The 14,467-nt window shown below is 36.0% G+C and overlaps 1 protein-coding gene across 1 annotated transcript; it reads left to right on the top strand.

The window, feature by feature from the left end:
• The first annotated feature begins 4,339 nt into the window (after nucleotides 1–4,339).
• On the top strand, nucleotides 4,340–13,398 carry LOC132174535 (uncharacterized). Its single transcript, XM_059586176.1, has 4 exons — nucleotides 4,340–4,536; nucleotides 9,126–9,215; nucleotides 10,924–11,191; nucleotides 12,931–13,398. The coding sequence occupies exons 1-4, from the start codon at nucleotides 4,494–4,496 to the stop codon at nucleotides 13,202–13,204; spliced, it is 675 nt and encodes a 224-aa protein (XP_059442159.1). The 5' UTR covers nucleotides 4,340–4,493; the 3' UTR covers nucleotides 13,205–13,398.
• Nucleotides 13,399–14,467: the final 1,069 nt, after the last annotated feature.

The raw sequence follows: 14,467 nt of genomic DNA, 5'->3' as shown, positions 1-14,467 counted from the left end.
GAGGCTTTTAGAGCAATGTATGAGACTGGGCTTTGTTACATAGAAGTTCTCAATTGACTCGTATTTCAAATAAATTTACTTTTAATTGTTGAATAATATTAATTATGGACACTTTACTAAATGATTTGTATTATTGTCGATCTGAGTTTTCAAGTTATGTTGATTGGACCATTTTGGATTCAAAAATATGCTATTTGTGGGTTGTCTTTTATCTGTGATTTGTTGATCTTGTTTTATGTTTGAAGATTTTTGAAAAATTACTAGAATCGTGTTCTACCTCTTTTTGCCAAACAGGTAACAAAGGGAACTAAGCCATTTAACACAAATAGAAACATGCACAGCGGAAATCAAATAACATCACAAATACAGAAACATCTACGCCAAAATAACAACTACTCTAGAGTCACAGCACTCGTAGAGAGAAAATACTTTGAGACTTTTAGTGAACAGTGCTCAAAGAAAATAATACCCAAAAAGTCAGGAAAACTATATAGAGGAGACTCATTTTATTCGTCACGTCCTAACGGGGTACTTTCTCGTTATGATGGGAAGAACAAATTCGTAAATCTGAGAATTCCACGTCCTAATGAGAAGGCTTTTCCGTTATGACGGGAAGACCAAATGTCTCCTCTTCGTCATATATCCCGTCTTAACAAATCAACTGGCGGGAAACCAGGGAGTCTAACTTTGGTCCCGTTACATGTCCCGTCCTGATGGGGTTCTTAACGAGAAAAAAAAAATCTTCAACTTTGCTCTCGTTACTTGTCCCGTTCTGACGAGCTTCCTGACGAGAAACCAGGGAGTTCAACTTTGCTCCTGTTACTTGTCCCGTTCTGACGAGGTTCCTGACGAAAAACCAGAGAGTCAAACTTTTTGCTCCCGTCATATCCACTTCCTAACCCAGCTCCTAATGAAAGACCAATAACTCTCCGTTACTTATCTCATTCTGATGGCACTTCTGATAGGAAAACAGAGAACACTTCCAAGAACCCTTAAGAACCTAATAACAAGTCCACAAAGTTTTAAACAACAAAAATATACAAGAAATATAATTGAATACGGCCAACCTAAAACCTAACTAATGCGGTCTTTCTAAAGCAAAAATATATCAATAATAAATAACCACTCGCAATAGAATGAATCCTTGTGGGATAGGGTTATATAGAGGATGTCGAACCTTAAGGACTGCTGGGTGTTGTTATCAAGCTTTTCAAGATTAAATATAACTCAATTTAAAATATGATTGTTTTATTTTGTTTACAACTAAATTAAATGCATAAAATTAAAGACATAAAAATAAAGATAGATGTGATGAGAGATAGAATAAGGGATTGATTCTCACCATTAATCGCATAACAATGGTCAATCATAAATTAACAAGGAAAATTCTTATTATGTATGATATAGGGCTCGTCTCACTCGAGTAATCAAGAAAATACCATCATTTAAAGAGTAATTATAACCCATTTTCGGTTGGTACAAACCGTCCACCTAATTACTAAGATGCGATACGATCCTTCTTCCCTAGGTATGGATTATCTGATTCCTTAGTAGGATACACCAATCAATGGAATAGTATAACCCATCTTCGGTTGGTATGAATTGTCTACCTAAATTACACTAAACTAGGGTGTAGTACAATCTGTCTTCCCTAGGCATGGCCTATCTAATCCTATTGATCATGTGTCAATTAAAACCGTTGTATAAAAAATCATTCACATAATCACAGAAAATATGAAGAATTGAGTTCAATCAATATAGAAGACTTTCTAAGACAAGATAAGAAATTCATAATGATTGAATATAAACATTAAGATCAATTCTCAAAGTTATACAACCATCATGCATAATATAAAAATGTAGAAATTAGAATACAATTAAACCATTGTAACTTGGAAAAGGGCTACATCAACGCCCTATTACATAATTAGCTGCTCATCGTGGTGCTAGGATGGCCTCCTATCATGATCCTCTTCTCTTCAACTTGTCAAGCCTCCAAGAAGATTATTTATGTCTAAAGCTAAGCACACCTCTTTTTAAGGCTTAAAGACCTATTTATAGGGTGTAAAACAAACCCTAGAAGCCCTAGGAATCTCATAAAAATCATATTTCAATCTCCTAGTTAAATTAGGAAGCAATCCAAGTACAAATTGGAATATCATTCGTTCAGATTTGCGTTCTTATACTCTGGGACAATTTTGTCATAGAAAACGTCGGAATTAGGAAAATCCTATTTTACAATGATTTGTATCATTTTGAGTTAGCTTTCCAATGCTGCTTGCTTTACCTTAATTAGATACTTGAGCTAGAAGTTATGATCAAAATATTATAATGTGTGCAGAATCTGAAATTTAATCCAATCCGATTTTAACTCCAATTAGAGAAATTCCGATTTAATAATTTCCTTGATTTGATTAAACTTAACCACATCATATAGGTCATCTATTATTATTGGTTAAGCTTAACCACATTTTCTAGGCTTCTCAAAGTGTGCTTTAAGCCCAAAATTAATGGAATTGATTGTATTTTTCATTCGGAATCTGAAAACCCAATATCAAATAAAATCAAATATGCGAGTTAAAGGGTTTGAATGTGCAACATTCGACACTTATCACTAACAATCTCCCCATTTGGCCATTAAATGACAAAACCCTAAACAAGGTTTAAAACTTTACAAAAACAACAAAGAGGAACTCAGATGCAAAAAAAAAAAAAAATCACACACACACACACAAAGACAACCATTGTGCAAACTTTCCAAACCAAAATGTTAGGTCATGGAACACTACTCCAAAAGACCATTGTTGCACTATTTCACAAGAGATCAAGAGATTCCACCTAAAAAATTCTTTCAAGCCATACTCAAGAGCATACTCTAAAACATGTCACACAAGAGACATTATTGCACCATAATCAAAACTAAACACAAGTTAACCACAAAAACTAGACATTCACAAATTAAATTAAACCAAAAAACCATTGTCGATAAGATAAGCAAAAAACCAAGTAAATACACAAATAAATTGACACATTGTTTGAAAAGTTAAAACCATTTCTCCCCCCTTTTTGTCATAATGGGCAAAGGGAAGAATCATAACAAGGTTGGATTACTCAGAGTCTTCAGATTCTGCATCAACAAGTTGTAGAGGATCAACTTTAGCAAGCTGCAGAGGATCAACTAGATCAATCGGAGCAATAAGGGCAGCTGAGGTAGTGACATCACGAGGAGTTACTAGAGGGTTCTAACCATTCTTGAAAAGATCATCGAAGAAATGATCATTCACTAGAATGACGAATCCTCATCCTAAGGTTGAAGCACATGTTGGAGAAGTTCTTATCAGTAGTAGATGGAACCTCTTTGCAAAACCAGCATCACCAGCAGCAATTAAAGAGGGATTCAGAGGAGGGACACGTCTAGTGGGAGTTCGAATTCTTGAACCAGAGTTGGACCCTAAGTCTTCAGTTCTGTTGGCCTTTGTCTTTGAAAGCTTCCCTTTGACAGGAGAGTGTTTGGAGACATAATAAGGAAAACATAGGCCAATAAGTACCACACACAAGGTTCTAGCAAATAACACGAGCCAAGAAAGACAACCCCTAACAATCTTTCCATAGAATATGGAGAGCACAAGAGAACAAAAAAAAAAAAAACAACATAATCAAGCAGCTTCCTAAGCATACATGAGAGAAGCACTCACGACCCATGGTTAGAATTTTCATAAATTTTTAAAGAAATAGATGAGTCAATAGATGCATACCTTCCCATAACAATAAAGTAGCTCATTGCGGTAAGGAAAAGGAGGATCAGGATCTCCAGCAATAGCTAGGGAATTGCCCATCAGCTTTTTTGCAAATCTTGGCCATTGAAACTAATCCAATGGTCTACAAACTGCCACATGTCCCCTAATTAAAATATAATATTTTATTATTTAAAATTTAAAAAATAAATATAAAACAAAATAATAACAAAAATGAAAAAAATAATAAAAAATTTTGGGGTGTCCGATTGCCATAAGGGTGGCTTTGGCCACCCCCGGGGTGGCCAAACCACCCCCTAGGGCGAAGCCACCCCCAACCGGCCCATGGGGTGTGGCTTCATGTCTCAGGTAGGGTGGCCGGCCACCCCATATGGCAAAAATAGGATGATTGGCCACCCCAAATTTTTATTTTTTTATTTTTTACATTATTTTGTTTTATATTTATTTTTTAAAATTTAAATAATAAAATATTATATTTTAATTAGTGGATACGTGGCAATTTGTAGACCATTGAATTAAATTCAATGGCCAAGATTTGCAAAAAAGTTGATGAGCAATTCCCACCTGCTGGATCCCGATCCAGTAAAAGGATCCTTGTCGGTGAATTGAATGTAGTCAAAACGGCAACGTTCTCCATCTGATAACCGCAAGGAAATTGTTATTATGAAACTCGGAATATGACCCGACTCATCGACCGAACACCGAAGCAGCGAAAGGCGAAGAGATCTCCTCCTCCTGATGTATCATCCTACTAGAGGTGGCGTTCGCGGCGGGCGAGATCGTAAGCTCTCTCTCTTTCTCTCTCTCTGGCGCTATCTGTATTGTATTGTATTGTATTGTTTCAAGGGTTTTGATTTAGCTACATATATATATTCTCTCCACGCATAATTCGTTTTACCCGATGTAAATTTGATTTTATGAACCCTAGTTGTTTCACTCGATTAAGCTCTAATTGCGGCTTAACCGAAGAAAACCAAAAATCGCGGATGTAAAAGAATTAAATATAAGTGAGGGCTTTTAGGAAAATTTGTTTTAGTTTTTGCCAAGGGTAAGTGGGACTATGAGATGAAGGGGTTTTGATTGGGTAATTGACGGCACAGTGATGTTTAATTGCTCTTTTGCTTCAAGTACGGTGATTGAATTGGGTCTCTTGTGTGACGCATTGCTATATTTGATGATGAGCTTATAGATTGTTTCCAATAGGCATACAGATTTTCTTTTCCCGTTTGATGAAGGGGAGATGGTAGTTGCATACTCAGATTCATGCAACATATACTCACGCATGCGAGTGTCAGTATTATTGGCAAGAAATTTGATGCTGTGTCGGAGGAACTTAGTTTTTCAGAGATCAGGAGGATCATATTTGGTTACATTAGACATGTGGTTTGGATAGCATATGATAGCATCTTGGTTTAACTTCTTGTACCCCTTTTGAGTTTTAATCCAAAACTTTTCTGCCACTTCATGATCTAGAAACTTTCAGCTCACATGTTCATATCTCTACTAATACTCTTCTCAAACTATATTTTGAAATCCTCATGATTGAAAAACTTTTAGACACAGCACAACTGGCATACACTTTTTTATTTTATTTTATATTTTATATTTATATATATAAGTAATCGATATATCATTAAAAGCATAAGGTGCCCCTAGGTACTCAGGAAGTATACAAGAGAACCTCCTAACTAGGAATAAAAATAACAAGAAAATCATGATAATTAATCACCAAATGAGAAACAAAAGCAATTGGCGAACGATATAGAGTATTGAAAAATAAAGACTTAATTTCCTCCAAAGTACTATCACGGTCCTCAAAACTTTTATTATTCATTTCATTCCATAGACACTACAAAAGGCATGAAGGCACCATCTTCCACACAACAACACTTTTGAGTGTTGTTGGCAGTGCATCAACAAGCATACAAATTGACTACTCGTCTAGGCATAGTCCAAGACAGCCCAAATTGACCGGAAAAAAAAAAAAAAAAAAAATCAAATGGTACAAGCAACCTCACAATGAAGAAGAAGATGGTCAATGGACTCCCTACTCCTTTTGCACGTACAACACTTATCCACCAAAATAACGCGATGCTTTTGGAGATTGTTCTCAGTAGGGATCTTTCATATGGCCGCCGACCACTACCTCAATGTGACCTTAGTCCACCGAACACTCTTACAAGGGAAATGGAAACTATCATTACAACCCATGACACTATAAAAAGATATAACACTGAACAAAGCTTTTTTAGATCGGACCCACCACAACTTGTCCTCTCCATCCCGTCTCATTCTCACTAAATACTGCACCCTGAAGAACAAGGCAAAGGCATCCACCTCCAATCATTAGCCGCTCTAGCAAAGCTCATGTTCGGCTACATGGCACTTCCAAAACAAATCTACTTGACCTGCAAAAGAAGCATCCTTTGCACTAGAAATACCAAATAAAACTAGAAAGGCTTCCTTAAGGGCCATATCCTCACACCAAAGATCATGTCAGAATCTAATGTGGTGCCATCTCCCACCTCGAATTTGGTATGACTGCAAAACTTCCCTCAACTCCTCCTAATATTCTTCCATAAACCCACCCCAACAGGTTCACTAGAACACCACCCTCCCCATAAACTACCATATTTAGAGTCCACTACCACTTTCCACTAAGCCTTTCTCTCAAGATTATAGTGCCATGGCTATTTACCTAAGAGAGCATGATTAAACCTTAGCAAGATTAACAAGTGTAAATTAAGGGCTAAAATATGAATTTTTTGGCACTTATCACCCACAGAAAAGTAATGTATCATCAACAAACAAAAGATGTGAGATATCCGTCCTTGTCCCCACAAAGAAACCAGACAATGAACCTCCACTCACTGCAGCTGAAATCATCCTTCCCAACGCCTCCATTACTATGACAAACAATAGAGGAGACATAGGGTCCCCTTGCCTCAAGCCATGAGAGCTGCTAAAGAAGCCTATGGAAAAGCCTTTCACCAAAACCGAGAAACACACCAAGGAAATATAGTGAGCTATTTGTGAGCACCATTTCCCCCAAAACCCCATCTGCTCAGTATGTACTGCAGAAAATCCCATTTAACATGATCATAAGCTTTTTTCTAACCCCATTTTACAAGTAACCCCCGGTTCTCGAAATCTCATTCTTGCATTCTTATTTCAAAATAAAAATAGGATCTAAGATCTGCCTAACTCGGATGAATGCATTCCGAGACATAGAAATAATCTTCTCTAACAACATTTTAAGCATGTTCACTAGAATCTTAGCAATAATCTTATAAATGCTAGCCACTAGACTAATTGGGTGAAAATCCTTAGGGTTGACAGTCCCTGGAATCTTTGAAATAAGGGCAAGGAACGTAGCATTAAGGCTTCTCTCGAACTTACCACTAGCATGGAATTCATGAAAGGCTTGATTATGTCCTCTTTCAAAACAACCCAACAAGCTTGGAAGAACGCCATAGAGTAGCCATTAGGGTTGGCGCTTTGACACCATTCATAGCTTTCACAACCTTCCACACCTCCCTTTCCTCAAATTCTCACTCCAACCAACTAGCCTCAGCCTTATCAATAGAATCAAAGAAAAAACCGTCCTCCACAGGCCTCCACCTGAGCTTTTAACTTTTTATAAAACGAGATAATATGCTTGTTAATCTCCAACCGATTGGAAGAAATTGTGCCATCAATCAACAAGGAGTCAACGGAGTTACTTCTTCTGTTGGAGTTAGCCATAATGTGAAAAAACTTTGTGCACGTGTCACCCTCCTTGAGCCACAAGATCCTATATTTTTGCTTGCAACTCACTTCCTCCATGAGAGTGGATCTTTTCAATTCACCAACAATTTGTGCCTTCTTCAAATTCTCCTCAACACTTAATGCCCATCCTTCTTCGATGATACGAAGAACACGTAACTCTTCCCACTATATATATATATATATTCATCTCTTCCTTGGGCTGTTTTTATTGTCTATTGGATTTAACCTCTCTTGCCAGCCTTTTCTTTTGGATGTTCCTCATTTATGTGAAGGACTGTTCGATGTTCCCTCGATATGACATCTTTCATCAGAAATAGTGTGTTTTAATTAGGTTTTATATAGTAGCAATATATTGAAAAGTATAACATATGTATGTGTTAAATTCTTATTGCATAGATATTTTGAAGGCCTATTAATTTGGTTGGACTCTCTGATGCAAGCTACTATTTATAAGCATACTGATATAAATGGATTGATCGAAGACATAGATTTAAAGACATAACACTAGGAAAAAAAAATTATATATGTCAAAATATTATGGAGGAACTATTGAAAAATAATATTGCGTTATACATGAAATTGTTATATTATTTATATACAATTATATATTTATCGATTAATTAATTAACATGTGCATGTGCCAACTATATGATATTATAATTTCTCAAAAATTGTCCTATCTTCGAATTTGGTTTGTATTGCTTCCTTGCCTCATGTCGTCTTTGGTGCTTTTTAGAATTGTATTTCATGAAATACAGATATTTTACTAAACCTAGGTGTATAATTGCAATTGTATTAACAAAGGTATGTCCACCTCTTGAAGGTCATTCTGCAATGCATCTAGCATTGACTTATTGAACCCAGAGCCAACGATTAAGTGGAATAGCATAATGATTCTTAGGGGAAAATCATGCTTGAAAGGAATGCAAATCAATCAAGATCTAAGTAGTTATTTAGACTTATTGCATGCAGTATCTGAGCCTTGCCCATTTAAAGAATATGGAGTGGGCGTGTTTCCTCTTAGCCACCTTGACCAATCACAAATCAGCTTGAACTCATATTGCTTACATTTGTTCATAATTGCTCTCATTTTTATTGGCTGTTTATAAGTTGTGCTTGTGTTTAGTTTTGTAATTGGTTAGCATTTCCTTTTGTAATTATTTGGGAAATACCTTCCAGTATCCATAGCTCTGCAAGTTCTTTTGGAAAAAAAGCATATATGGGTGATGGTACGTTGCCCATATTATATTTTGATAAGCGTAATTCATCACCTTGAGGGTTTTGCTTTAGATTTGGTGACATGGTAAGCAATTAATGCATCTGATTCTTCTGGAAAAGTGCATAGATATTGTTGAAAGCCTCTTGAGTGAACTGAACAAACACTATCAGATGGATTTCTTTTTCTCTAATTGGCATTACTATCAAACATAGTTTTGATAGGATGTCACCTTGATGTTGCCCAAAGTACTTGACAGGTTTTTTATGCGAGTATTCATCTATATGGTTGTTGAACATAGTTCTGTTGATACTTTTTTTTTTCCATTCATAATTTCTCATTTGAATCTTTCTGTTAATTTTCGGTGCTTTGCTTGTAATGCACAGAATTTAGTTGGGAGGATGTAAAAGCTGATAAACATCGAGAGAACTACCTTGGTCACAGTATCAAGGCTCCTGTAGGAAGATGGCAGAAAGGTAACAATTTCTCATTACTTTTACTTTATTGTCTTAGCATGATATGTCCAGAGTATCAACAGAAACAACCACTTTGATTACTTCTCTGAAAATAGATTTTAGACTCCACTAGCCCTTAGTTCTATTCTGCATAGCATTTTACAGGGTATGGATTTGTTTTATATTTACAGTTCTTTGTAAAATCCATATTATGTATGGTAAACTTTCACCACAGATTCAAGATAGGGTTCCATGTTTAATGTTTTTTTATTTTTATTTTTTTTAATGATATTGTGTTAGTTCATGAGATTAAAACAGGACTTAACTCTAAGTTGGAAGTTTGGAGGGATAATAAAACTTGATATTCAATATTTACCAAAGAGCAATCACTTTAGGTATCTTCAGTTGATAATTCATAAAGATGGGAAGATTCACGAGGATGTGGGTCATAGAATAAGAGTGGGGGTGGATGAAGTACTAAAATGTTTCAAAAGCATTATGTGGCTGTAGAATATATGAGGTTGAAGAAAATTCCTATTGTACCGGTATAAAAACTTGCTTTGCTCTACTGTACATAATTTTGAGCTATTATGAAACAATATGTTCACAAAATGAGCATAACCAAAATGAGAATGTTGAGTTGTATTTTTAAAAATAATGGAGAAATATAAGGAAAGGAATAAAACCATTCGCTCAAAAGTATTGAGAGGTTTGGTTACTAAGAATGTATTAAGAACCTTGGCTCCTATGAAGAAAAGATGAGAGAGAATCCCTTAAGATGGTTTGGTTATATGCAATGGAGACCGGTGAATGCACCAGCAAATAAAGGTGATCAACTCAAATTGACAGAGTGGAAAGGGGCAGAGGGAAGCCTAGAATAGCACGGGGCGAACTAGTAGAGAGTGATATATTATATTGGGAGCCAATGGAGAATCTTGATTTTGGATAGGATATTAGAAAAAATATGTGGGTGACCATAATCAGTTGACAAGGATTCATAAGACCTACCCCAATTTATTTGGATGAAGGCTTAATTGATTTGAGTTGAGGTTTCTCCACTAATTCTGTCAGAATTACAGCTATTCTCTTTTCTGTTTTTTTTTTTGGATGAATAATTTCTACTATTCTGAATGATGAAGTATTGCATTGACTATGCCTTTGGCTAACCAATACGTGGCTTGCTAAGAGGTGTGCTACCATGGTTTGGCCTTCTGATTAAGCACACTAGTGTATGCTATTTGTATGTGATATTTGCATATATACAAAGTTTAAAAAAGGGCCAAAACGCACTTTTGGGAAAAGTTACAAAATGAAGCTTTTTCTAAAAAGCTATTTTTGGCTTTAAAAGCTTTATTTCCCAACACAATCCCAAACATGCTACTAGTAAGGGATAATCTCTGGTTATGGTCAAAATAGATAGGTGCAAAACTTTTGCTTCTTTGTTTGATTGTTTAGCTATATAACAAGTCCATCTCTGGAGACGTTGATAGAAGGTCACTTAGCATTTTCCAGTTTTGGCTGCATAATTGAGATGTCTTTAAGTTTCGTCAGTATCAGGCTGATGGCTTGATTTGAAATGGTTCTCTGATTGTACAGCTATAGCAAAATGGTTTTGATGCTGAAATCAGTACAAGCTTTGTTTCTGGATTTTAGACATATAGCTTTATGTTATCTTTCATGCACTCAGACAAATTCTAGGTTCTTATTGCACCTTTTGATGATGCAACAGGGAAAGATCTGCACTGGTATACCAGGGACAAAAATTCTCGGGATTCAGAGATGGAGGCTGCAAAAGAAGAAATAAAAAGAATAAAGGAACAGGAGGAGCAGGCCATGAGGGAGGCTTTAGGCTTAGCTCCTAAGCGTGCTAGCCGACCTCAAGGTAATCGGCTTGATAAGCATGAGTTTTCTGAACTTGTGAAGCGAGGCTCTACTGCAGAGGACTTGGGTGCAGGGCATGCTGAAGCTGCTCAGGTTCAAGGTCTTGGTTTTGCAAGGTATATGTCTGAAGACAAAAATAAATAAATAAAAAGAAAAAGTGGGTTAGGTTCTGCTGATATGCCATTCCAATTTATATATATATATTTAGATTTTTCATGATGCATACCAGACTTACAAACTTTTTTGGAGAAAGTTTTTTAAACATTCTGTCAGGTACAATTAGTGAAGGATGTCATCCTTTTTTCCCCTGGCAATTGTGAGGGTTAGTGATGACAGGTTTGTTAAAAAGTTCAGTAACCTGGTGGCTGACTTAAACTGGTTGGGCAAGGTGTAACATGCCACATGCTTGAACTACCAGTCAAGCTTGTCTACTTGCGACTTTGTCAAGGGTTAGTTTTGCATAGTTAAGTGTGCCTTTTGAGCCAACTAGCCCTTTCCTTGACTGACTCCTTCTCCAAAACCTAAGTAAAAATGGAATTAAGCTAGTAATTTGAGTATTTTGGTCTATTTAAGTGATAAGTTGAATTGGCTTTGTCTATTTGATTCTATTCAAATTCACAGATTAAATATATGTTCTAGGATTGAAGAGGAGCCATGTGATGAGGTCACAGAACATGATGATGGCTTTTGGCCTCAGTGTGAAGGCATGAAGCTACCCAGAGACATATGTTTGGGTGCAGGCCTGGCCCTTATGATAAAGAATATAAGAATTATCCATTCAAGTGACTTAAATCATCATTAGATTGTATATCAAAATATTTGTCCTCCATTTCCTTGATCTAGTATTCAATGATTTGGACTAGTCCAAGTGTCAGTTACCAAGAGTCCAGGCTTGGCCCAAAGATTAAAGTTCCAGAAAGTAGTCTATAATGGGCTTCTAATTTATGATGGAGCCTGATTGAAGGTTGGGCTGCACGGGTTAGTCTGTAATTGGTTATTTCTAGTGTGATTGAAGGTTGGGCTGCATGTGTCTTTGTGTTTGTACCCTCCTTAGAGAAGCAACATGACTTGTAATGGTTAAATTCTGTCGGAGTATTCTATGCTTAATTTGTTTCAAAGTAAATGATTTTATTGCACATTACATATGATGAAAGACTGAATTTTTTATGCCCCATTAGGTAAATCGTAATTGTTTGAATTCTGTTTGATGTTTGAGGGCTGACAGTTTAAGAAAAACAAATCTGAAATAGTTCTAGAGAAAAAGTAGGGGCACCGGCAGAAAGTGAAGGATACACCATACTAAATTCGTTTTTCACATTATTTTTCATTTTTCTTGTTCTTGATTTAGAGAATGGTTTTTATATCCTAATGGATATCCTACTGATGGTTATGCAAAAGTTTTATTGGAACTGAATTATAGTAGCTGTCTACTTCCTATTTTCTTTGACCTGACATACTGTCATGCACTAAAGGACTTGGATAGGGTATATACAGTTCTAAAATTTCGTAATCATCCAAGAATGATCAGCATTAGAATCACTGAATTAATGCTATCAGGCCATTCAGAAAAGATGTTCAGAATTTTTTTTTAATCATTTTTTGGTGTTAGAGCTGCTCTTTCTAATATTAGAAAAGACTGTCTAACATTTGACATCTTACCTGGTTAACTCTAACTTGGTAGCTTTTACTATTTTTTGGTTCCTTTAGTTTCATTTTATGGAGGCTCATTGAAAAATGCGAGTCTTGACACCAACTTTTGTACAAACAGTGATGCACTGCCTTCTAAATCTTTTCTTTTTGCTTCTTCTTCTTTTTCCCCTTTAATCCATTGTGCTAATTTTTTTATGTACTGCAGGGCACCCCGCGCTTGGGAAGAAACAAGTTCTCTTCAACCCACTCCGAATGATGTTCCACCTGAAGCAGAAAAGGAGGCTGTGCCTGATCTGTCACCTAGTAATCGCCAAGAAGAGGAATCTGAGGATGAAAGTAGTCGAAAGAAAAGGAGGCGTGAAGAGAAGAAAAAAGAGAAGCATGAAAGGCGCGAGAAACGGCGATCTCGTGATTCGGAGGACAAGAGGAAACCCAGGAAAGACAAGGAGAAAAGGAGGCATGACTCGGACTCTGACTAATATGTTAATAAAAATCTGAAGTTATGTGTTGTGGTAGGTTTTGTTTATTAGTTTTTGGAATTAAATTTGATGTACTCTGTAATTTCAAATAAGGATTATATGTTTGTAGTTGTGCTGGTGATGGTGATGGACGGACAGACCTGCGGAGTCTTTTTTACATAGCCCAGAAAGATAAAATGGTATGGCATTTTATACCTTCAATCCTGTTAGGCACAATGATATACTGACAGGCAGCGTCAGGATATTGATGCTGTGAATAGAATAGTTCAATGATAGGGCCAGAAAGTGACAAGGATGAAACCCCAATTATTGAAGCTAGCAAGATTAATGGAAATTAAGAGGTGGATAAATTGACATAAGACCCTCAAATGAAATTGGACATGATTTAAAGTTATTGTTTCTAATGGTGTTTATGAAATCAATGTTAGCACGTTTTTAAAAAAATTAAAAATAACGTAGAATCATGTACATTGTTAGATGTATTAATTTTAAATCTTGGCCATGAAATGAATATTATTTATTTCAAATGAAATTGAGAGGATCTTTGTCTGGATAAATTAGAGGGGAACTCGGCAACAATGATGGCTAGTGAGTAGAGTTGCAACCAAAAACAAAACTCATGGAGGTGAACAAAACTGGGATTATGAGTAAAATGGCAGCATGAAATGTAGTGTGCAACTATGAGTTTGCTGCACGAATGTGGGTATGTTAGAATCCCAACCCTAGGGATATTGATGCGGCTCCACTCTCAAACTGACTTATAGATTATACACCATAATCCAATTTAGTGGTAAAAGAAAAGGGACAAAAAGTGGAGTTGTGTGATACTTATATAGTGTATGGTGATAATTTTCAAACAAGAAGATTATTATCTAGGATTAATAATATTTTATATGATCTGCAAATTTGACACAAACCAAACGTGACATTAGTAGACTATGATTAATTTGTATAGTTTTATACTCATATATCGACATGACCTGAACTCAACGCATTACATACGGTTGACAATTTTTTACACAACCCGAAAATCTGACACGAAATTAGTGGGTCACAGTTGAAATGTCACTTATTTAACTGAATGGATTGACTTCAAATTAACATATATAGTTTTATTATGCATTGATATAACCCGAACTTGATACTCGAATAACTTGTGATCACTATTATCTCGTAAGAAAAAAATACACATACTTCTTCAAACTAAGAATAAATTTGCAATATCCTTCGAACTAAAAATTGCATGAGTGCTAAACTACCAAA

The sequence above is a fragment of the Corylus avellana genome, chromosome ca1 (genome assembly GCF_901000735.1).
Source record: "Corylus avellana chromosome ca1, CavTom2PMs-1.0".
NCBI lineage: Eukaryota > Viridiplantae > Streptophyta > Magnoliopsida > Fagales > Betulaceae > Corylus > Corylus avellana.
The sequence above is the reverse complement of the archived record's forward strand: the minus strand, read 5'-3'. Positions and strand labels throughout refer to the sequence as shown.